The sequence below is a fragment of the Rhamphochromis sp. 'chilingali' genome (genome assembly GCF_963969265.1).
Source record: "Rhamphochromis sp. 'chilingali' genome assembly, chromosome: 2".
Taxonomy (NCBI): domain Eukaryota; kingdom Metazoa; phylum Chordata; class Actinopteri; order Cichliformes; family Cichlidae; genus Rhamphochromis; species Rhamphochromis sp. 'chilingali'.
This window is the reverse complement of record NC_137930.1, coordinates 18,592,406-18,617,267: the sequence shown is the minus strand read 5'-3', so window position 1 is coordinate 18,617,267 and position 24,862 is coordinate 18,592,406. Positions and strand designations below refer to the sequence as shown.

Below are 24,862 nucleotides of genomic sequence, written 5' to 3'. Positions count from 1 at the left end.
GAACTCGGAAGGCAGCAGGTTAACATCTATGAACTGAGTCCAGCTGAAGACTTTCTCTCACCCATCTCTCGCTGTTGGATTTACCTTCATATTTTTTTTTCTTGGATATTTATTTCAAGACAACACCTGGATTCATCAACTGCGGATCTATGCGAACCCAACGCGGGAGTCAACAACATTTGTGAAGTTGAAGAGGAGGAATGTATCGTTTCTTTGTGAAACTAACATTTCTGATTCCAGCAATCGCCATCGCACAAGGTAAACAATTTTTATTTATTTATTTATTTTTGAGCGTGCATTGCCACAGAGCATGACCGAGACTTATCTGTGATATTCGCAACAATTAAAGTGGGCTTTAGAGAAGTTTGTGAATTATAAAGAGGAAGAGAAAGACACTCGATTAAACTGATTTGAGTGATTTAAATGTGATGCTGTATAATTATGATCGGAGTATTAAAAAGTTGCATAAATAAATCTCGATGAAAGTTTTCCAGCTTCTCTTGGCCGTGGGAAAGTGAAGAAACCAGAAGCTGCAGTGCGCTTGGCTGGCTCCCCCGGTGTGCGCTAAATGAAGATGTCGCGAGCTATTTTGTCCGCTCATTGCAGAGCAGTCACACTAAAATCAGCTGAGCTTATGCGGTAGATGCAGCAATGTTGGAACCACGATCAAAAGCTAACTAACTGAACACAACATTTAATTTGTTTTCTTACTCTAAATTTATATCAAGAATTTTATCAACAAATATTTTTAATGCTTTATAAAAAAAAACGACATTTAGAGTTTTAGACAATAAACGGTCTATTTGTAAGCTGTTATTGGACCACTTTCATGTAAAATATGAGATAATGGAAGTTGGTGCGGAGGGACGCGGATTTTTTTTTTTTTTTTTTTTTTTTGGGGGGGGGGGGGGGGGGGGGGGTTGCAAGCACCTTTTGTCTACAAGTGTGGGAGAGTGTTGTGAGTCCCGGGTTGGCGGGGGGTGGAGGAGGAGGAGGAGGAGGTGCTGTTATTCCCGTCTGCCCGGTAAACAATACCCGAGGAGGGTGTTTTATGGCTCGTGCTGCACCACGATTTCTTTTGTTCAGCATCTGAGCCCCGCAGCTGCTGCGCTCTCCCCGCAAAAGCGTGCGTCCCCCCGCAGCCCCCTCCCCTGAATTAAAAAAAAAAGACGAAAAAAAGCCACGCACCACGCGCTTCTAGCCTCACCAGTGTCCACGAACAGGCTTCCCAATATCCCCTGCGGACACTTGTGGAACAAATCAATTTAAAAATCACGACGCGTGTGCATTAAAATTTGCTAATAAAGCTGTGTTAAAAAAAAACAACAACCCAAAAAACAAAACTTAACTGCTGGATAATTCCCTCATGATTTCACCTGCAGCTTAATCCCGATTAATCCCAGTGTGCTCATTTCCGTCCTGTGTGCACAGAGAAACTGTGCTGGGTAAAACATGTTTTGATCTATATATTTGTTTATGCATTCAACAGGTCTTAAATGCTCTCTACCCACCGAGGCATGCCTTAATGGAGGAAGATGTGAAGCCACCCCAAACGGAAATGGTGAATGCAAGTAAGTAACAGGGAGCCTAAGAGCAACACATGAAGATGCTGCTGCAGGCAGTGAGGAAACACCATAGCTATCGTTTTTGTGTGTTACTTGGAGCTTGTATGGTCGTAGTAGTGCACTGTGGGGCAATCGTGGTACTTCTTTACGGGTGGGGAAGAAAAAGAGGCCACATATTCCCCCTTTTAATTCCAGCCTTTGAGCGGTCTCTCTGCTCAGCAACCAGAGGCCCTTAAGTTTCCTCTGGGCTGCTGTGCTCCTGTACCCCTCCGAGAGCTGCATTGCTCTCTGCACACATTCCCTGAAAAGAAAAGACTTTAAAGGAGTGCAGAAATGAAAAGAGAGAGCAGCCTCAGAGTGCTGGGGAGATGAGAAAGGGGAGGCCGGACACACACACACACACACACACACACACACACACACACACACACACACACACACACACACAAAGCCCCCCCCCCCCCCCCCCCCCTTCATCAGCCCCTTAATGAATGCAAGTCCCCCTTCACCTGGCAAAGTGAGAGGACGCGTCCAGTCCTAAATCTTGTTTTTCTGCTCTTTCATGGGCGACAGCTGGGGCTCGCCCGCCGCCCGTCACCCATTGTCCTGCAGTCAGAATAATGCTGTGTGACTAATCTGAGTGGGGCTTCCCATCATGCCACAGCCACCCCAAACACCACAACACACACCAAACCCCTGCCATACCTCCCCCTCCTCCAAAAGGCTTCTCTCCGTCGTTTTGAATGGCTCTCTCCCCCAACCACCCCCACCTCACCCGCTTGTGATCTCCATTTGAAAGCCAGATGGCTGGGAAATGTAATTGGATTGGATGTCAAGAGAGTGAGATTAATTGGAATAAAGTGCAGAAATTTGAGGGCGAACAAGTGGGAATAGACAGGGAGGCAGCTTGTGGGGCTGTTTGTTTAGAGTGTGGATTGATGTTTTTGGGTGAGACGTTTTAATATGCAAACATATTCCCTTGAGCTGGCCTTCCTGTAAATTTTAATATAATGTAATGAGACACCAACTTTTATCTGGTCTGAGTTGGAAACTGATCCTTTCTGAAAGCATCTTTATGTGTGATTTTTACTTGTGGCGTCACTTTATTTTTTCTCCCCTCTTGAAAGAAACTCAGAGGTGGCCTGGTTTGCCCTGGGGCATGTGATCATGGCAGGCTCTCCTCTGGTCTGCGGGGACAAGGGAGAGCTATTGAAGGACCTACGCGAGTAGCCCAGGGGCACCAATTCACAATATGTGAATCTGCACGCTCTGCACACACACACAGTCACACACAGCGCCCTGCACGTGTGCGCACGCTCTCACACAGAAACTCTCTCCACCCTCCGATCCCACAAAGCTGTTATTGTGTTCTTCATCTCTGCTCAGTCCAATTAAAAACAGACAGGATAAGAGCATCACTTCACCCACCCGCGCTCTCTCTTCCTCCTGGCTTCCCGCTCATTCATCATTCATCCTTGCCAAGCTAAGCAGCTATCAGTCATGGGGACACTGTGAGATTCGGGGGGTCAGGGTAAAGTGTCTGTAGCAGAGAATCTTCCAGCAGTGGTCCATATTTTTGTGCCATGCTGTGTCACATCAAATTCGCTTTTAAATTTTGTGCTGCTGACACATAGGTGGAAAGTCGGCTGAGTTAGAAAGGAGGGGATGCCTGCACTGCGACAAGAAAAAGGAAAGCAGTGGTGGAGTTCAGCTGAGGGCATCTAAATTGTGCGGTCGCCCTCACGTGATGTTTAGGGGAAGGTCAGCAGGTTATAACACATCAAACCCACAGAACCAACTATCGGAGATACCACTGAATCATGTTCTGCTTTTGTGGTTATGCAGCATATGGTGGCACAGTTTTGAGTGGTTAAGACAGATCTGAATCCTCTTTTCGGCACAGTTCTCACGAGTGCGAGAGTCGAATCACATGCCGACAATGATGAACAACATTACACCCTTCCTCCCTCCCCCAATATTACTTCATACCTTTAGGAAATCAGGAAAAGGATTAGATTTGTCTTCTTTATTCATGTTGCATTCACTAGAATCTGCTTTTTCTCAAGCTGATATTCAAATGAAGGATTTTAAGGTGATTTTTAACCCCAACCAACTGTAAATTCAACAAGAGTCAAAACCTCTAAAGATGGTAGCTTTAATTCATTCTACAATCACAGCAGTCAGCTTGGTAGAGTAAGGTTAGATTTAGCTAAAAGAAATATAACAGCTAGCTGTGTGGTTGACTGATTGGCTGAGATAGTAAGGTTCCCATGCTGGTTTTAAAAATGGAACAAGAATATGGTCTTAATGTGTGTGACAGCATACACCTCCAGAGAAAATCGAAACACTCAAAAGGAACAAAGGGGGAACCAGCTTTAAAACCTTTAATGCTGTTTCCTCGATTGAAGACAAATCTCTTTACATTAAAAGACTGAGTAACTTTAGGGGAAGTCGGAGAGTTTATGTAAATTGTGGCGATATTGGACGCGGAAATAGCAACGAGTGTCTGCAGTGGGGAAGTACTCGGTTGCGATTCTGTGAATTAAGAGGTTATCTCAAGGTCTGGGGCTTCCTGTTTCCCACGAAGCTGCAGCAGTCTTTTTTAATGTAGGCAACTTTAAAGTTTGAGGGCACAAGCATAGTGTGAGTCAAATTTAGTTTCCATTTGTCAGACTGTAATGAGGGCAAAGTCAGGTTAAAAGGTTGTTGCCCTCGGTCTGGCCTTTACGTGACAGACTCACTGTTATTGCTGCTTTGCTGAAATGGGTGCCGTTTTGGTCAGAGATAAGTGTTAAGAATAAACATCTCAACTGTCGCCCCACATGTCTCGAATACTGCACTGACAGAAATAGACCACACGAGAGAATTTCACTTAATGTGATGTAGCTAGTAAAGGGAGCTGTATGGTGTTGTTTATTGACGATAATGCGTCTCAGTCACAACCTGAAATGATTTTTACACTCTTCCTCTAAGAATGCTGCTCTTCTTTTGTCCTCCTATAGGATTACCAGGAAGGTCTCTATAAAAGCTCAGCTCCCTGAATCAGGGACATACAAGTGCTTAGTGGGTTTAAGGTGCCTGCTGGTGTTGCCTTTTTATTTGGGGTTTAAGCTCTAATGCTGCCACTCCCCTGGTTGGGCCCATTCCCCAGATGCCAGGGGCCACATGATATAGCACTGAAAGAGGCTGGTGGGGGAAAAAAAGGTCCCATCTTCTTACAGTTGATGTGCAATTTTCAGATATAGAACTCCCAGAAGAGAACGCATTGCATATATAATGTAAAGGCATATTTTTTCACACCTACTTTGGAGACTGATCTGGAAACCTTCAAAGCAGGAGATGCTGATGCAATGCTGTCAGAGCAGAGCGATAAGGGCCTGTGTCACTCTAGTGGGTGTTGAAAGTTCATATCTAGCAGTAGAGGCTATCAAATGAAATAACTCTTCTAGCCAGAAAATGTGTGCATGTCTTGATATTTCTAGTAATTGCATGTGCATGGGGGGGAATGTTATCTGGTTGGAATGTGAGTCACCCTTTATAGCGACCAAACAAGTAATGATGAATGAATATGTTGTGGTAACACACTTGTGCCCACCTGACTTGATGGTAATCTGAAGTAATAGACTCCAGACTACTCCATCGGCTTTCACTGATAATCATCACAAGAGGTGGAATGGCAGGCAGGTGTTTTTCCTGGTTTTGATCGTGAGCTGGGATGTTTTTACAGCGTTGTTAAGTGAGTGCAGCAGAACAAGGTGCATGACACACACACACACACAGGGAATCAGAGTTATGCCGTCGGCTGTTTACCGTACTTTTATGAATGAAAGTGAGCTCACTGTCAGGCTGTGCTGTTATTCAGACAGGTGCCAAATTCTTCTCATTCTGACCGCCTCTACCAACTTCACTGATTTTAGAGAGTGGAACAGAAACCGCTTTATTATTGTCCAATGATTCTTCTAAGATCCCCTTTTTTGAAGATATATGTTACTTGTAGAGAGTAATTTTTTTGTTTAGGAAGGTGGTTTGATTTCCAAGCAATAATGCGCATTTTACCGAACCAAATGAGCATGATTCAATGTTTAGTAAACACTTTATGCAGTTTAGCCCTTTTTAGGTTCAACAGCCTGAGAGTGCACAATCTTTGTATGACTATTATACACCCTTTTAATATAACAGTGTTTCTCTCTCATGGATTTTATTGCTGTAGTGGGATTTGAGAGGCTTCCAAATCCAGTGCATTTCTCATTTTCTCTAGCTGGGCTACATTGCTCCGCTCTTGGTCTTACTAACAGATGTGGACCCCAGGGGTCACATCTTGGCTAATGATGAGACACATTCAAGGGAACATCAACTAACCAGACAAAGCAAATGAGGAGGAAAGGGCAGAAACAAATATGTAATAAAGACAAAAGGACGAGTGAAAATCAAAAGAGAGAAGAAAAATAGTCGGTGATCTTGGAACGTTGTCAAGTATCATGAAAGGAAAAACCAAGACTGACAACATTATACATGCCGTTGATTACTGTACGCCACCCTCAGTCATTTCACATGACATTTTCCACAGCGGTGGCATTTCCAGCGCACAGTTGGGCACGTTTTGTGTCAGAGCATAAAGTCACCCCCAGAGTGACAGATGGTAGATCAGGCCCAGCAGGGAGAGTGGAGAGAGGGAAGAGAAGGCAAAGGGGCTGTCCCACAGTCACAAAAGTGTTTAGGGTCAGAGGTCGGGGAAGCATCTGCTCTGGCCTGAGGGGACATTGCAGCGCTGGGAGAGACCTGTTGCCGTGGTGTGTGCTGCTGGTCTTTTCAGCGTGTGGGTGGATCTTTATCTCTGACTTCAGGACAAACAAGGTCTATTACAGTCAGTTTGCGTGGGAGTTAACCACACACACACACACACACACACACACACACACACACACACACACACACACACACACACACACACACACACACACACACACACACAGGATGGTACACACACACCATTATTAACACCTCGTTTTTATCATAGTGGGTGAGATTTTTGTACCTCAGCAGTGAATTACCTTTATAATTCACTCAGTGTGTTTTCCCGGTGACTTCAAAGTCACCTCAAATGCTTTTACAATCTTGCGCCAATTACAACTGTCTGGACTCCCTGTAGAGGCCCTGCTAAAAACTCCCTGTTGGTCTCACCTATCTAAGTCAACAATAGAGTTTTGAACAATCCGGTGCAACACAAGGGGAAATCTGCAAAAGGGAAACAGCTACGAGTTTAAAAGAAAAATGTCCCTTTAACAGGAAAAAATGATTCCCCATGGTAAGCTGAATGAGAGCTAAAGTAGAGAAAACTAGAAGGAAATATTTTATGTGAAAAGGGAAATAAACAAAAAAAAGGGAACAGGTAAGTAAGAGAGGAATTAAGAATAAGTCGTGTGGTTTGGAGGCACAGAAGTTGCAACAGCTGACTTCACATGGGTTCTTTATGTCCCCGGAGGAGAGGTTGGCTTTGTCAGCACCCCTGTCTGAGAAGGGGACAGAAGGGAGGGGGAGGAGGAAGGGGAAAGGAGGAGGGGACACGAGGATGGGGGAGGAGAAGGAGTCCTGACCAACAGCTGCCTTCATTAACATGCACACCTGCTCCCTGTGGAGATACTAGGAGGCCAACAGATGCCCTCCTTTACACATAACCACTCACACACTCAGGTCACAGCTACACACAGTCACACAAGCCTCCCAATTCAAATGTAAACACTTTTCTGGTGACTTTAAATGCTCCCTCACGTGACAGATGGGACTGCAGTGTTATGTACGGGCTGCATATCAAATAATGTCTGTGCATTTCATTAGCACAATGCTAAAACAGTCAATTTCTTGTACTCTTTGGTCAAAATGTATTGATTTTTTCTTTTCTTTTTTTTTACAAACACCCTGTAACCACAGTGGGCAGAACCCATCTTTGTGAAATTTATGAGAGAATTTGTTCAACTAATCAGCCACTTTGAGCTGTGTGACTTAGCAGTAACAGTCCTTGGTCTGGATAGGAGGGAAGCAGGCTTAGGGCCTGAATGCAGAGCTTCATATCAGTCATCCATGAGCGGCACATTCCCCTTGATCTCTACGGTCATTGTGGATGAGTATGGACAGCATGGGGACGAAAGGTAGATGGGAACAGGCTGTTAGACTGCTAGACTATTTTGTGGCGTCTGTTGTCCCGGCAGAATGTATTTTCAAGGTTCTGAGGGAAGCTAATCCAGAGAGACGTATTAGAACAACATGTTATCCCTGTCACACTGCAGTGGGACTTTGTTGGGCGGGAAACTTTTAGTTCCCTTCTACACCTCCCCCTTACACGTCAAACCCCTCATTTTACTCCCCTTTTGTTTAGATAATTGTTCCCATGCTAAAAAAAAAGTCATGCTTTTCTAATCATTGCTGCTCCCTCTCTTCGCTGTCTGTTCCCAGGTGTCCCAGTGACTACATAGGCAGCCGGTGCCAGTATCCAAATCCCTGCAGTCCTTCGCCATGCCGCAACGGTGGCGAATGCCGCGCTGTTTCCCATAGCAACACGTTCGATTTCCGCTGCGTGTGCCGCCTGGGTTTCACTGACCGACTGTGCCTGACCCCCACCAACCACGCCTGTATGAGCTCCCCCTGTCGCAATGGAGGAACATGCCATCTCATTGCCCTCAATGCCTACCGCTGCGACTGTCCACCTGGATGGTCTGGTATGTATGGAAATGTTCAAAACTTGTTTTGTGACTACAAATCTTTTGCCCTTCTTTTAAGCCCTTTTTATGATTATTTCACTTTTACTATGTTACTTTCCAGGTAAAACCTGCCAGGCTGCCAACCCGTGTGCTTCCAATCCATGTGCAAATGGTGGCCTGTGCTCAGCCTTAGAATCCACCTACATCTGCAAATGCCCACGCGCTTTTACTGGTCAAACCTGCAAGCAGGATGTAAACGAGTGTGCCCAGACTCCCTCTCCCTGTCTCAATGGCGGCGTATGCGTGAATGAGGTGGGCTCGTATCACTGCCGTTGTCCTCAAGAGTACACAGGCCAGCACTGCGAGAACCCCTATCTGCCATGCAGCCCGTCACCATGCCAGAATGGAGGCACTTGCGTCCAGAAGGGGGACACCGCTTACGACTGTAGCTGTCTTCCAGGTATGGCACAAACATGAATTTACAGAGTAATGGTAGCTGCCACGTGGAGTTGTGGATGGTTAGTGTGGTAACAAAACACACAATTGTTTTTCCTGTTACATCAGTTGACCTACAAACCAGCCTGTTGTTGTAGTAAAATCTGATTGGGTGGAGTGGAGTAATCTGGAATCACCGCTCTTCCCCTCTCTCTCTGCCAGCCTGCACAGGCAGGATGCAGTTGCACAGACGTTTCCTTCTGATAATCGGTAGCGAGCCCCTACAATGGCAGAGAAACCCACATGCACACAAACCTATAGATTTACACACCCTATTCACGAGATCACAGACTCGCAAAAATAGCTTGTTTTTCACATCAACACTGCCAGCCTGTCTGCCACATTTATTGCTCAATGTTGTGGTAACTGCTGTTAAGAGTCAGGACACCAGATGTGTAGAAAGTGCACACACACTACATACGTGTAGATGTGGGGAAATAAAGAGGAGAAAAAACAATTAGGGATTTTGCATCAAACCTATACAGTACTTATGTTTAAATTATTCATACCATGCTTTCTAATTTTTATTAGAAAGTACTGTATAATTTTTCATAGAAGGTCACAGTTAGTTCCAAAGGTCACAATCTTACTTAGTAGCAGTGTACATTGCGGACTCTTAGGGAAAGTATTACCTCCTTATCCCTAGCACACCACATCAGTTAAAATAAAAGGGTGGTTGGATCAAGCTTTAACTTGCCTGTGTTTTTGTCTCATTATGTGGTCAGCACAGAGCCCGTTGTTTGGACATGCGGATGAATAACTGATGTTGTGTGTCGAAGTTTTAAGTCACGCTGCGTGCCAGTTGCGGGTGTCTTTGCTGGAATGCGTTTAGATAGCGCACCAGTACAGGCACCTGTGGAGCTGTGGGTTGATTGTTAAGCGGAGCTATTGTGCCTATAAAACACCCACACAAGCCTTTGATGTTAACAGAGGGGACAGGCTGTGCTCTGCCACGAGCTTGTATATCTATTTTTATGCAGGAAGGAAAGGTCTGATTATTACCCGCAATCAAGTGTCGCAAGAGCTTTTCTACATTTTGACTCGTTTGTTCTCACCCCACGCCAATCCAACAGGCTTCACAGGCCACAACTGTGAGATCAACATCGATGACTGTCCAGGCCACAGCTGCCAGAACGGTGGTGTTTGTGTGGACGGGGTGAACACCTACAACTGCCGATGCCCACCTCATTACACAGGTACCTTTCACTTAAAGGCTTTAAAAAAATCATCCAATAACATTTTAAGATAATAAATACCAACTTTTTTTTTCTCTTTTAGGTCAATACTGCACAGAAAATGTGGACGAGTGCGAGCTGATGCCCAATGCATGTCAGAATGGTGGGACATGCCATGACACGCATGGTGGCTATCACTGCGTCTGTGTAAATGGGTGGACCGGCGATGACTGCAGCGAGAACATTGATGACTGCGCCAGTGCAGCTTGTCACCACGGTGCCACCTGCCACGACCGCGTGGCCTCATTCTTCTGCGAGTGCCCTCATGGACGCACAGGTATGGCTCTTGTGACCCCTCTGTGAATGCTATGCAGACATATCATGATCTTAATGTTTAGAGAGTAAAATGTAATACATCCATGGCTACAGGTCTGTTGTGCCACCTTGATGATGCCTGCATCAGCAACCCATGCCAGAAGGGCTCCAACTGCGACACCAACCCAGTCAATGGCAAGGCAATATGCACCTGTCCCCCAGGTTACACTGGATCGGCCTGCAACCTGGATATCGATGAGTGCTCTCTGGGTATGTTATTAAGCTACCAGTTTGTCTCCTTTAGTTTGGATTACAACCCTCTGATGATTCTGATTCTTTGCAGTTAACACGCAGAACTGATTTATTACATTTATTTATTACACCTTGCATATTTAATGTTTTAGGTGCCAACCCCTGTGAGCATGGCGGTCGCTGCCTCAACACAAAGGGCTCCTTCCAGTGCAAGTGCCTCCAAGGGTATGAAGGGCCTCGTTGTGAGATGGATGTCAACGAATGCATGTCTAATCCTTGCCACAATGATGCCACCTGCCTGGACCAGATCGGAGGGTTCCACTGCATCTGCATGCCAGGTAAAGCATCGGTTTGTAATACAAGAAGACTACTTTTCTTTTGACATGTTTTTTTCCTTTACTTTGTGGTAAGAAAAGAAACGTGACCTGACCTATAACTCCCATTTCAGGATATGAGGGTGTGTTCTGCCACATCAACACAGATGAGTGTGCCAGCCAACCTTGTCTCAACAATGGCAAGTGCATTGACAAGATCAACTCCTTCCACTGCGAGTGCCCCAAAGGTGAGAAATAATCTGATTACTACAGTAAAAACAGCCACAAAAATAGCTTCCATGGTATCATTTTAACCCTCCCTTTTTTTGGCAAGACAATGGGAGCTAAGAAAAGAGGGTGGATCATTAACTATCTGTCAATGAGTGCCGTGCATGCAGTCCCCCGATTGAACGTAAATGATTTACTTCTTCTAATAGTGTCAGTGAAGCATTTACGAGTGTGCTGGACAGAACAGACAGGGCTGCAGAAACATTAGCATATTTGGCGGGCTGGAGAGTTTGTGTAAGAGCTTAGCGCCAGAATTGGGGGGGTAGGGTTTGGTTTTTAGCTGGTAAGCTGTGGACTATTGTGATGTGGTTTGAAAGAAAGATTTCACTGCACAGTAAGAGCCCGAAAAAGGAGGGGTGAAGGGAGTGTTGTGGAATGATTTGTTAGGACTTTCAGCACCACGTGGCCTTTTTTAGATGCAAATTTCAGCAATTTTCTGCATTTCTGCAAATATATTTCCTCTCAATATTGAAAGAAGTTTAATTCTCTGTTTTAAAAAAATGCATCTGCAGGCTTTTCAGGGAGTCTCTGTCAGGTGGACGTTGACGAGTGTGCCAGCACACCCTGCAAGAATGGAGCTAAATGCACCGATGGACCCAACAAGTACACCTGTGAATGTGCTGAAGGTACACCAGACTAATCCTTTCTTCTAATTTATTGCGTAATCTTGTTTGTCTTTCTTAGAAAAAAGTTGCGGGTGTTAAAGCTGTTCTCCTACATTACAGGATACACAGGGCAGCACTGTGAGATTGACATCAATGAGTGCTACTCCAATCCCTGCCACTATGGCACCTGCAGGGATGGCCTGGCTTCCTTCACCTGTCAGTGCCGCCCAGGCTACACTGGCCGCTTGTGTGAAACTAACATCAACGAGTGTCTAAGCCAGCCCTGTAAGAACGGCGGCATTTGCCAGGACAGGGAGAATACATACATCTGTTCCTGCCCACAAGGCACTGCGGGTGAGACTTTAATATTATACAACTTTGAAATTCTTCCAGTGAAATATGCCTGCACTTTCTTCACCTTTTTTCTGCCCCTTATGTATATTCTGATCTACAGGTTTCAATTGTGAAGTGAACCTGGATGACTGCAAGAGCAAGCCCTGTGACTACGGGAAGTGCATCGACAAAATAAATGGCTATGAATGTGCATGCGAGCCCGGTTACACAGGTGAGCGCTGGGTGGAGTTTACAGGTGCAGGGGGGTGGTCACCTGAGCTTTGGGAGGGGCAGGTAGAACAGGTGGCTGACGGACCCATTCCTGTGGAACAATGGTGTCATGTTGCCTATGTGGGACGGAGGAGAAGAGAAAGGGAACACAGCCTGATACATGCACACAGCACACACAAAGCACTGACTTTGTTTCCCGTCTGAAAAGATTGTGACGTTGAGCTTGCAAAGACTCTGTAAACTGATACTTTGAAAGGAAAAGAGAGGCTGTCCTTTAATCACATATCTGATGATTATTAGTGTGTCTGCACAACAAGCCAGTTAACACTTGATTTACTAAGCAAGCCAACCTGTAATGCACTAAAATACAGAACTTTGGTGACAGGCACTCTTTAAGAAATAGACCAGGCAGGTCACATGGATCCGGTTCTGACTGGTAGTGGTTATGTGATTGTGCTAAAACCAGGGATGGATGTGTGGTTAGGGGGAATGTGTGTGTGTGTGTGTGTGTGTGTGTGTGTGTGTGTGTGTGTGTGTGTGTGTGTGTGTGTGTGTGTGTGGATGTGAAGGCTGCCTCCCCCCCCCCCAAAAAAAAAAAAAAAATCTTTTTGTGCTGAGTGTAGAGGGCACGGCAGGACTGAGACACAGAGGGACAGAGGGCTATTGTAACTGAAGATCAGGCAGTTGGGCCCTCCTCTCCTGACTGATGAAGAGCATAGGAGGAGGGAACCGGGTACAAGATCAGAAAGGGGGGTGGGGTTAATTGTTACTCAGCCATGTGTGAAATAAGTCTGGCCTTCTGTCCCTGTAAACAGCCCTGGGTGAGGTTAGGTCTCCTGGATGGGGGTGGTGTGTGTGTGTGTGTGTGTGTGTGTGTGTGTGTGTGTGTGTGTGTGTGTGTGTGTGTGTGTGTGTGTGCTCCCCCCTCTCTGTGATTCAGCTGAAGGGCTCCTTCTGCCTATTCAACAGGGCCCTATTCAATCAATGTAGGAGAGGTAAAAGAGCCTCCAGAGGCCACCAGGCTTGGTACACATTGTATTTGTTGAATATTGAGGGAGTTTGTCTTTTTGTTTTTCATATGCAAAAAAAACCCTGCACAGATTATCTCAGTGAGCAAACTGTAAGGCCTTAAATTATATCACATGGGAGTATCCAGCTGTTTGGCTTCGATAATGGCCAGCTTAGTTATTGATCACTTCAGTTCATCCAAAAGAAACGTTTGTGACACTGTTCTTAAAACCAGATTTACTGTCTTACAGGAGCAATGTGTAACATCAACATTGACGACTGTGCCATCAATCCCTGTCACAATGGAGGCACATGTGTGGATGGCATCAATAGCTTCACCTGCCTGTGCCCAGAGGGATACAATGATGCCACCTGTTTGTCCGAGGTTGACGAGTGTAGCAGCAACCCCTGCATACATGGCAGATGCCAGGACCTTCTTAATGGGTGAGTAGGGATCCAGGTTGTATGAGGAAAAAAAAGTACACACACACACACATATATATTTATATATATATCAATTACTGAACAAGCCTTTCTACTAAAGATACAAATGTACCTGTGACTCTGGCTGGAGCGGCCAAAATTGCGACATCAATAACAATGAATGTGAGTCCAACCCATGCATGAACGGAGGAACCTGCAAGGATATGACCAGCGGATACCACTGCACGTGCCGAGTTGGCTTCACAGGTCAGTGTTTGGCCCTACCTGCACTTTTCTTTTTTATTCGCGCACAGATTGAATGAGGAGAGCCTTGTTGGCCAACATCTAACCAAAGTGTGTTCTCTAATTCCAACTGCTGTAGGTCCTAATTGCCAAACTAACATCAATGAGTGCGCCTCCAACCCCTGCCTCAACCAGGGCACTTGCATCGATGATGTGGCTGGATACAAGTGCAATTGTTTGCTTCCTTACACCGGTACGACATGTAACTGCTTATCTCCCACTGTGAGAATTACAACTGCTAACTGGATTGTTCATTTAACTAGCACCTGCTTTTAGCTGTTTGCACAGGTCTGATAGCATGAACACAATCTTCCAAGTTTCCACTGAAAAAGGATTAGATTGTTATATTCCGTGTTGTTTTTGAAAACATCACCCAGCGGCTACTGACAGGGATGTCTGGTTTTTGACGTCTCTGTGTGGAAAGATCTGCTCGTCTGTTTTGCTGGGATAATAGCGTGTGTGTGTGTGTGCTTTTTGGAATAACAGGCCGTTGTGGCTAATGTAACGCAGAGACCCGGACACTGCTCCGAGCACTAGTCCCACTTCCGCCATGTCCTGTTTCCTGTCTATGAACAAACAATAGCAGGAAACAGGAAGGCCTTTCCTGTTTGGCTAAGATGTCATGGAAATGAATAAGGAAGTGGAATGGAAACTGGAATTTAAAAAAAATTGTGTTGCTTTTAAAATTGTGTTTTGCAGTCACTGAAACTGTGGTGCTTATTTTATTACATGCAGTTAGGTACTCAAAGGAGCTCCTATGTAATGCCAGAGTGATTCAATCAATGTTGGTTTTTTTGGTCATACCAGGGGAAAATTGTGAGACTCTACTGGCCCCCTGCAGTTCCAGGCCATGTAAAAATGGTGGAATATGTAAGGAGTCGGAAGATTATCAAAGCTTCTCCTGCATCTGCCCTGAAGGATGGCAAGGTATACATTTTTCCAGCTAGTGTTTTTCTTTTTTTTTGATTGTTTGGCTGAATGTGTGTGTAGTCAGTTAGTATATAATTACCCAACAGTACAATACATTTTTTTTTGTTTTCCCCTTCAGGTCAAACATGTGAGATCGATATCAACGAATGTGTGAAGAGCCCATGCCGCAATGGCGCCCTTTGCCTCAACACCATGGGAGGTTACCAGTGCAAGTGCCAGCCGGGTTACTCTGGCCAGAAGTGTCAGACAGACATCGATGACTGCAAACCAAGTAAGAAGCAAATCTAAAGCCTTTTAAGTTCCCACTTTGTGTTTGACTTAAAACAAAAGTGGCAATCATACTTCCTTTTCTTGCATTTCAGATCCCTGCAGTAATGGTGGCCTGTGCCGCGATGGCATCAACAGTTTCACATGCACCTGTCCGCCCGGGTTTCGTGGTGGCAGATGCGAGCAGGACATAAATGAGTGCGAGAGCAACCCGTGCAGGAACGGGGCCAACTGCACCGATTGTGTGAACAGCTACACCTGCACCTGCCCACCTGGCTTCAGCGGTATCAACTGTGAGATCAACACAAACGACTGCACTGACAGGTAGCTCCCCTCACTACAATCTGTTATTATTAAACTGTTCTGATGAACTGACCCAGAGGAAAGTAAGGGATTTAACATTTCCTATTTTCTTGTTTCAATAGTTCTTGCTTTAATGGTGGCACCTGTGTGGATGGAATCAACACTTTCACCTGCCTGTGCTTACCCGGATTCACAGGGAGCTATTGTCAATATGATATCAATGAGTGTGACTCCAAGCCATGCCTCAATGGAGGCACTTGTCTTGACAGTTATGGGACCTACAAATGCACCTGTCCTCATGGCTACACAGGGATCAATTGTCAGGTAGGGAGAAATACTCTTATCTTTGTCTTATCACATGCCTAGGCTTCTTTACTACATCTAAGTACCTTCTCTCTTTTTTATCCTAAATTAGAATCTTGTGCGCTGGTGTGACTCTGCTCCCTGCAAAAATGGAGGTTCGTGTTGGCAGCAAGGTGCCTCCTACACCTGCCAGTGTCAGACTGGATGGACTGGCCTCTACTGTGACATCCCAAGTGTTTCCTGTGAGGTGGCAGCTAAACAGCAAGGTACGCTCATTTCGATTATAAGGTGAAGCTTTTGATAGTAAATTTGCTATAGTCTGGTGGGCAGTTTGTACATTCTGAAACTCCTCGTTTGTCTTTGATTGTAGGTGTTGACGTGGCTCACTTGTGCCGGAATTCAGGCCAGTGTCTGGATGCTGGAAACACGCATTATTGCCGCTGCCAAGCTGGCTACACTGGCAGTTACTGCCAGGAACAGGTGGACGAGTGCTCACCCAACCCTTGCCAAAATGGAGCCACCTGCACTGATTATCTAGGAGGCTACAGTTGTGAGGTAAAAGGATATATGAGTAATTTAAAGATGAATTGATTTATTTAAGTTATCTTAAATAAAGTCCTGGACAGGACTCTGTCAGCTAAGCCAGCTTGATAAACCATTGTCACCAGGACACTGATTTATATTTGGTGCTATGACTCTTTTCTGGGAACTTCCTATATATGTGGTACTCGTAAGGCACCTCCCAACCCCTTCATGAACATGCATGGAAAGCAGGGAGCAGTGAGAGCAGTAGCAGAGAATACAACCGTTATAACAGTGATTAAGTCAGTTAGAGCATTAAATGAGGAGCTGGGATAGAGGTGGGTTGCAAAGTGATTTGCAGATGCATATGGGAATCAGCTGAGCCACCAAGTGATTGGTTGGCATTAAGACAAACTGTTCTGAAGGGATTGCAGCTGATATGGATTTAATAGTCACTCTGAAATATGATATAATAGATACATCAAGAGGCTGTTTATTTCTGGTAACCCTCTAAACTTGTTTCTCATTTAAATAACAAAATATGCTTGAATATCTTTTATTGTCAGTGTGTCCCTGGCTACCATGGTGTGAACTGCTCAAAAGAGATCAATGAATGTCAGTCTCAGCCCTGCCAAAATGGAGGGACCTGCATCGACCTAATCAACACATACAAGTGCTCGTGTCCCAGAGGAACACAAGGTATCTTATAGTTTAGCATATGTGCATACACACATTCCAAAAAATATACTTGATAAATGAATACCTAGGTATCCATGGTGTGTAACCCAACTTATCTGTTTCCCGTAGGTGTCCACTGCGAGATTAACTTAGATGACTGCAACCCCTTCAGAGACCCACTCACTAATGAGCCCAAGTGCTTTAACAATGGCAAGTGTGTGGACCGCATTGGAGGCTACCAGTGTGTGTGCCCACCGGGTTATGTAGGTGAGCGCTGTGAAGGGGACGTCAATGAGTGTTTGTCAGATCCTTGTGACCCCAGAGGCTCCTACAACTGCATCCAACTCACCAACAGCTACCGGTGTGAATGCCGCACTGGGTATACAGGTACTGAATGTGGATCAGCAGCAAAAGTACAGCAAAAGTCTAAATGTTTTCTAAGAGTAGCTGACACATGCTTTTTGCTTCTGTGCCACAGGCCAGCGTTGTGACAAGGTATTTGATGGCTGCAAAGGGCGACCTTGCAGAAATGGGGGGACATGTGCTGTTGCCAGTAACACACCTCATGGTTTTGTCTGCAAATGTCCACCTGTGAGTAAAACATTATAGCGTCTACTTAAATGTTAGCACTTAAAAAGTCCTTTTAAACCAAAGCATAGCACACTAATCATAAAGTCTGTGTCATTTCTGCCCCTGTAGGGTTTCACTGGCTCCACCTGCGAGTATGACTCTCGTGCCTGTGGGAGTCTGAATTGCAGGAATGGTGGCACGTGTGTGTCAGGCCACCTAAGTCCACGCTGCCTGTGTCCTTCAACCTTCACCGGGCCTGAGTGCCAAACTCCGACTGACAGCCTCTGCATCTCGAACCCCTGTTACAATGGTGGCACTTGTCAGATAACTCCAGACCCTCCGTTTTTCCAGTGTAGCTGCCCCAGCAACTTCAATGGTCTGCTCTGCCATATACTTGACTACTCGTTCGTTGGCGGGTTTGGCCGGGACATCACCCCACCTCCGGAGGTGGAGATGAGCTGCGAGATTCCACAGTGTGACGAGTTTGCAGGAAACCACATCTGCAACTCAGTGTGCAACAACCACGCCTGCGGCTGGGATGGAGGAGACTGTTCGCTTAATTTTGATGATCCGTGGCAAAACTGCTCCTCTGCTTTACAGTGTTGGCGATACTTCAATGATGGGAAGTGTGATGGGCAGTGTAATAGCCCTGGGTGTCTCTATGATGGTTTTGATTGCCAAGGACAAGAAGGACAATGCAAGTAAGTGTCACAGAAATGTCTTGGGTGTTTTTTTTAAAGATTTGTGGGGCGGTATCAGAATATTAACCCAGTCTTATTTTGTTTTTCAGCCCTCTATATGATCAGTATTGTAAAGACCACTATGCTGATGGTCACTGTGACCAGGGCTGCAACAACGCAGAATGTGAATGGGATGGACTGGACTGTGCCAACAACATGCCAGAGAAACTGGCTGATGGACATTTAGTTCTTGTGGTCCACATCCCACCAGATGAGCTTAAGAACCGCTCTTCAGCCTTCCTCAGAGAGCTCAGCAGTGTCCTTCACACTAATGTGGTGTTCCGCCGTGACGCCAAAGGAGAACCCATGATCTTCCCTTACTATGGCAATGAGCAAGACCTTGTTAAGCATAATGTGCTGAAGCGCTCTGCAGATGGGTGGCCTGACTGGGCTTCGATGCCAGCCAGTGTTTTGGATCAAGTTAAAGAGGGTGTGTCATCCATCGTCAGCTCCCGGAAACGCAGAGAGTTGGATCCTTTGCAAATCAAAGGGTAGGGCACAACATAGAGAGTTTTAGCTATGTTTAACATTTAATCACTAAATAATTACACTGATTTGTATTCACATCACAAAAAGGCTAAAAAAGGTTAATGCTAATGTGACTATCTATCTCTGCTCATAGGTCTGTGGTGTACCTGGAGATTGACAACCGTCAGTGTTACCAGCAGTCTACTGAATGCTTCCAGAGTGCCACAGATGTAGCTGCATTCCTTGGAGCACTGGCCACCAGTGGGAATCTCAATGTTCCCTACATTGAAGCTGTCACAAGTACGTGTCTCAGTTTCAGCCATAAGATTTTCCATACATATACACATATATGCATACACAAACACAATGCATTTCAGTCATGTAAAATAATTTTATTTTAAACAATCATTCCAGGTGTGAGACCCACTCCCTCTGATTCAGAGCTCTACCCCATGTATATAATCTTCCTCGGTTTGGCTGCTCTGGGTTTCATCTGTCTGGGTGTTCTGGTGTCCCGTAAGCGGCGACGAGAGCACGGCCAGCTCTGGTTTCCTGAAGGATTCAAAGCATCGGAGCCAAGCAAAAAGAAACGCAGCGAGCCACTGGGAGAGGATTCTGTTGGCTTAAAGTAAGTGCACTCTGAAAGTGGAATGTGAAGGTTATTGGCACTGGCAGTGGGTCACTATATTTCCTTGACTTGTATTTGCTTTGCTGTAGGTGCTCTAATCTGCAACCTCTTTTCAATAGACCAATGAAACACTCGGACATGAACCTCATGGATGACAATCAAAATGAATGGGAGGACGAGGATCCGGAGTGCAAACGCTTCAGGGTAAGAAGAGTTTTCCTTTGCACCAAAGCTGTCCATTCTAAATTTTATCATCTCTGATACTAACACTGACACTAACTGGTGTGTCTTTCAGTTTGAGGAACAGGCCATGTTGGATTTGGGTGATCATACAGATCATAGGAAATGGACACAGCAACATCTGGATGCAGCGGACCTGCGGATTGAATCCATTGCTCCTACACCTCCTCAGGGAGACATAGAGAATGGATGCATGGATGTCAATGTCAGAGGACCAGGTGTGTAACTGGAAAACTCACAATTTCTCTGTCAGGGTGTCACAAACGAATAAAACATAAATTATCTTTTGAATTACAACTGACTGAAGATGCCTATATACTCACTGATCCACTCCCCCTTCTTTTCAGATGGTTTTACTCCCTTGATGATCGCCTCCTGCAGCGGTGGAGGACTGGAGAATGGCAACAGTGAAGAGGAAGAGGATCCATCGGCAGAAATAATCTCTGACTTTATTTACCAGGGCGCCAACCTCCATAACCAGACTGACCGTACAGGCGAGACTGCCCTCCACCTGGCTGCCCGCTATGCCCGCTCAGATGCTGCCAAACGCCTCTTGGAATCCAGCGCAGATGCCAACGTTCAGGACAACATGGGTCGCACACCGCTTCATGCAGCCGTGGCAGCAGATGCACAGGGAGTGTTCCAGGTAAATGCCCTGGAAATCCCCTCAGGATTTTATTTTCAGGACAATGTTTGTCCCAGTTTGACCCAACAGTTTAAATTAATTTAACAGAAAACATCTTGTGTCCTTGCAGATTTTAATCCGAAACCGTGCTACTGATCTTGACGCCCGCATGCACGATGGAACAACACCATTGATTCTGGCGGCCCGTTTAGCAGTTGAGGGCATGGTTGAAGAACTTATCAACTGTCACGCCGATGCTAATGCCACTGATGAATCTGGTAGCTAAAGTTTTATCAAACTACAATCTCTACAGTTTTCACAAATGGCTTATTGTGCTAGGGGTCATGATAATAAACCCCGAATTTGCACTCTCTGCAGGTAAATCTGCTCTGCACTGGGCTGCAGCTGTAAACAATGTGGAGGCTGCTGTGGTACTGCTGAAAAATGGTGCCAACAAAGATATGCAAGATAATAAGGTATGTGAAATGATATGCATTTAATGGAGGTTTTCCACAAGCCTTTGTCCTTACATTTACAGTGATTATCTAGTGTATGAAGTGTTGTTTAATGAGAAGTGGGTATTTCCACCCAGGAGAGCATACCTCCCTGCTAGAACATGTACTTGTATATCCTTGATAAGAACAACAGGTATAATAAGTCATACACATAAAAAACATGAGATGCGGTGAAAAGCAGCTTAGAGATGCAGCAAAGGTAGGCAATCTTAAGCAGCTTAAACACTGTATAAAAGTCCTGTTTGAGATTTGTTAGTTAGATCAACAACAAAACAAAAAAAACTGTTATCAGCTGCTGTCTAGACGTCTACAGTCAATTGTTGTTGCAACCTACGTAAGTGGCCAACATCATTGGTGGTGGTGTGCCCAAAAAAAAAAAAAAAGAAATGCCTGTTTTGTTATAAATTTAATGTTATATTCGTTGTAATTTCTGCTGTCCTCTTGGCCAGATCTCTCATGAAAAACAATTTTTAAATGTCAATGGTTTTACCCAATTAAATGCAGGATATATAAAAGTCACATTGCTAAAAATCTGAGCATCTGTGATACATTAATATATCATTATTATTCCTTATACTTATTCAGTAATTGTTATTCTCACACTGATAAATTAAAAAACAGAGGAAAAAAAGCAGCCGTAAATGCATAGTTGGAATCAACTGAACCGGCCAATCACAAAAGTTATGGGCTGCATCACTGCGATGTGTAGTTACATTTCTAGTGAGGTACAAATCAGATTATGCCGTGGGGCTTCAGAGAGGTTTGTAGTTACAGTGGTGTAGAATTCCTGCTGAAGCAGAAATCCCCATTTACACTGACTTTGTGGCCTGCCTTAACTAATGATAATCTCAATATTTGGTTTCTTTATAGGAAGAAACGCCGCTCTTCTTGGCAGCCCGTGAAGGGAGCTATGAGACAGCGAAAGTTCTTCTGGAGCATTTTGCCAATCGCGAGATCACCGATCATCTTGACCAGCTGCCCAGAGATATTGCCCAGGAACGCATGCACCATGACATTGTGCGTCTTCTGGATGAATACAATGTGGTCCGGAGTCCTGGGCTTCATAGTGCACCCTTAAGCACCTCCACCCTCTCCCCACCTCTCTGTTCCCCCAATGACTATCTCAGCAACCTCAAGCCAAACGTTTCGGGCAAGAAGATTCGTAAGCCTAGCTCGGGTGGAAAAGGAGGAAAGGACAACGGCAAAGATAATAGGCTGAAGAAGAAAAAGTCAGTGGATGGGAAGAGTAACTTGCTAGACACATCAGGTGTCCTCTCACCAGTTGATTCCCTCGAGTCACCCCATGGCTACCTTTCCGATGTTGCCTCGCCTCCCATGGCTTCCCCCTTTCAGCAATCGCCCCCAATGTCTTTAAATCACCTGCAGGGGAATGGAGATTCCCATCCTGGCCAGATGAACATGGGTAAGGATCTGAGTTGCATGGCTTTTGATCCTAACCCACCCCGTCTCTCCCATTTGCCTGTGTCCAGCCCCAACAGTCAGGGCGCAGCATCTATAGGTGGTAGCAGAGGGGGGCAGTGTGATTGGGTCTCCAGGATGCACTCAAGCATAGGCCAGCAAGGAAGCTTCACCCAACCACCACAGATAACCCATAACATGATGGGTCCTCTGCATGGTGTCAGTACTGCCACTCTGTCTCAGATAATGGGCTACCAGAATCTGCAAACCAGCCATCTGGGCTCGTCCGCTCACATGATGCAACAGGCTCACTCGCGGCAGCTCCAGCACCAGAACTCTAACAACACCACAGCCACTCAGTCCCTCAACCAGAGTTTCCCAACTGTTGAGCTGAATGGATCTGACATGCAGCAAAACAACTGCTCAGGCCGCACCATGCCCATCCACACGGTGATGCCGCAGGAGACCCAGATTCTTGGCACCCAGTTTCTCACCCCTCCATCTCAGCACAGCTATTCAGGCCCAATGGACAACACACCTAGCCACCAGCTACAGGTGCCTGACCACCCATTTTTAACCCCCTCCCCTGGGTCCCCTGACCAATGGTCCAGCTCTTCCCCACATTCCAACATGTCTGATTGGTCAGAGGGCATCTCCAGCCCTCCCACAAGTATCCACTCGCAGATGAATCTAATCCCAGACCAGTTTAAGTAAAAACTTGTAAAATGGACTGAACTCTTGTGTGGACTACATAAAAAATATCCAATGTTCACCATGAAAGACACAGAAAAAACTTGTTTCAAGACTGAACATGTTCTTTTTTCTATTTTCAGTTTTTATACTAATGACAAGAACAATTTTAGTAATTTTGTATTTATTTATGTGCTTTTTTGACTGAAAGATAAAGATGTTTTTATATTTATGCTTTTAAATTTTTATTGTTTTGGGGGTTTTTTTTGTTCTGTTTTTTATGTATGGGAAGACTAGAACCCATAAAAGGGAGTGTATATCAGAAAACAGCTCCTGAGTGTGTACACTGGCTATTTATTTCTGTCTTCTGTTGGTATATTTACTCGATTTATTTTAATATTTGACGTATCGGTCTTGACAGATTTTATCCTTGGGTTGCTTTATGTTTGTACTTTTTAAAAAAAATTATAGATTATTTTAAAGTTTCAGTATTAATTATATTCTAACCTCGTTTGTCCTTTTAATTTCCACAATTTTTGTTACTAAACTACATTTCACTAAGTCTTATCAGAGTCTGCTTTGATCAGATTTGTACATAAAGCATCACCTTTCATGATGTTGCTTGCTACACTATTGTCTGTAAAAAATAATGGTGGAGACAGTAACTGAGCAAAGGTATCAAAGATATAATACTTTAAAAATGTTGGACCTTAAAGCACAGAACAACTATGTCCTGTCGGCTGAGAGCTGCTTTTGAGAATGAGTTTAAATCATCTCAGTAAATCTGAGCCTATTCTATTGAATAGCAGTCTTGGCTGGCAATGAGTAATAGATTTGTGGTTATTCGTGATGCAAGGACTGTTTCTTTATTGCATACTTATATCACAAATCAGTGATTACATGTTTAACCTGTTTTGTGTTAAATGGCAAACCTGTAGTAGAACACTGAAATGTTACATTTGCCACAATTTCAAATAGTGCCAGTGCTTTTTGAAACGCAGTGTATGTGTGTGTGAATTTTCTTGTAAAAAATGTGGGGCAGAAATTGTGAAGGAAGCTGGGACCTTTGTATGTTTAATGGAATCACCTGCACTTTTAAAGGAGTGTGGTTTAAGGTGTTTAAATGTCACGTTTTATAAACTAATCCAGAGGTAAAGGTGTTTTTTTTTTAAGAAAAAATAATGAATTCAAAATCAAACTTCATGCAAAGTTGTAGTTTGCTAAGAAATATTTGCTGAATAAAAATGTTTTGTAAAAATGGTCTTGATTCAATAAAAGCTATTGTTAAACTTTAAAATGTGTGTCTTTCTGAATTTTACTTTATTTTCTGAAAAAGAAAATGCCTGCTAGGGTTGCTGATAAACATTTGTGTGAAACATGATGTTAACTGAACTAGATAAGAATAAATGTGTGTTTGCTACTATCGCTATTCATGCAGTGGGCTTGCTAGCTAATCTGCTGAAGATTATAGCTGATTTGAAAGTATGCCACAAAGGAATCATGTCATTATTTACATCTCTTCAAGTTTCAGTGGACTTATAACAATATGGTGCATGTACAGAGCTGACAGTTTTTCTTCCTGGTGCCTACCAGACAGGTTTAGGCCAGTACCAACAGTGCTGTCACATTATAATGCAATACTTTTTTTAAGTACATAATTTTGCTAACTGGCACTATGTTTGCTTAAGCTTAATTAAACTAAAGATAAACCTAAAGTACAATATTTCATTCCTTTGCTGTATGTGAACCATTCTGAGTCAGATAGAACATGTTTAATTTTTATCTGAGCCACTGAGTGTACACGTTTTGCACACTCACAGCCCGCTATTTGTAACACGGGCTCGTCCACTTTTTACTTTTATAATTGCATTAAATTTTCATGGCACAGATTCAAAAAGGTGCAAGAAGCATTCTACAGAGAGTTTGGTTCATATTGACATGATAGCATCACACAGCTGCAGT

The 24,862-nt window shown here is 44.5% G+C and overlaps 1 protein-coding gene across 1 annotated transcript; it reads left to right on the top strand.

Moving 5' to 3' along the window:
• notch1a (notch receptor 1a) lies at positions 1-24,197 on the top strand. The gene is made up of 34 exons (XM_080868026.1): positions 1-258; positions 1,490-1,571; positions 8,016-8,278; positions 8,382-8,720; positions 9,829-9,951; positions 10,034-10,267; positions 10,360-10,515; positions 10,650-10,835; positions 10,946-11,059; positions 11,612-11,725; positions 11,825-12,058; positions 12,159-12,269; positions 13,528-13,720; positions 13,821-13,966; positions 14,082-14,195; positions 14,810-14,929; positions 15,051-15,203; positions 15,295-15,523; positions 15,625-15,826; positions 15,918-16,071; positions 16,176-16,360; positions 16,894-17,026; positions 17,135-17,392; positions 17,484-17,596; positions 17,705-18,276; positions 18,366-18,806; positions 18,938-19,083; positions 19,198-19,411; positions 19,531-19,615; positions 19,707-19,869; positions 19,999-20,297; positions 20,407-20,554; positions 20,655-20,752; positions 21,662-24,197. Exons 1-34 carry the CDS (start codon positions 201-203, stop codon positions 22,922-22,924), a joined length of 7,443 nt encoding a protein of 2,480 aa, XP_080724152.1. The 5' UTR covers positions 1-200; the 3' UTR covers positions 22,925-24,197.
• The last annotated feature ends 665 nt before the right edge of the window (positions 24,198-24,862 follow it).

What these genes read in the sequence shown, in the direction of transcription:
- notch1a (XM_080868026.1), top strand. Translation starts at nt 201, where the DNA reads ATGTATCGTTTCTTTGTGAAACTAACATTTCTGATTCCAGCAATCGCC. An exon ending in TTGTTTGCTTCCTTACACCG is followed by an intron (nt 14,196 to 14,809) that starts GTACGACATGTA and finishes TGGTCATACCAG; the next exon opens with GGGAAAATTGTGAGACTCTA. An exon ending in CGGAGTGCAAACGCTTCAGG is followed by an intron (nt 19,616 to 19,706) that starts GTAAGAAGAGTT and finishes TGTGTCTTTCAG; the next exon opens with TTTGAGGAACAGGCCATGTT.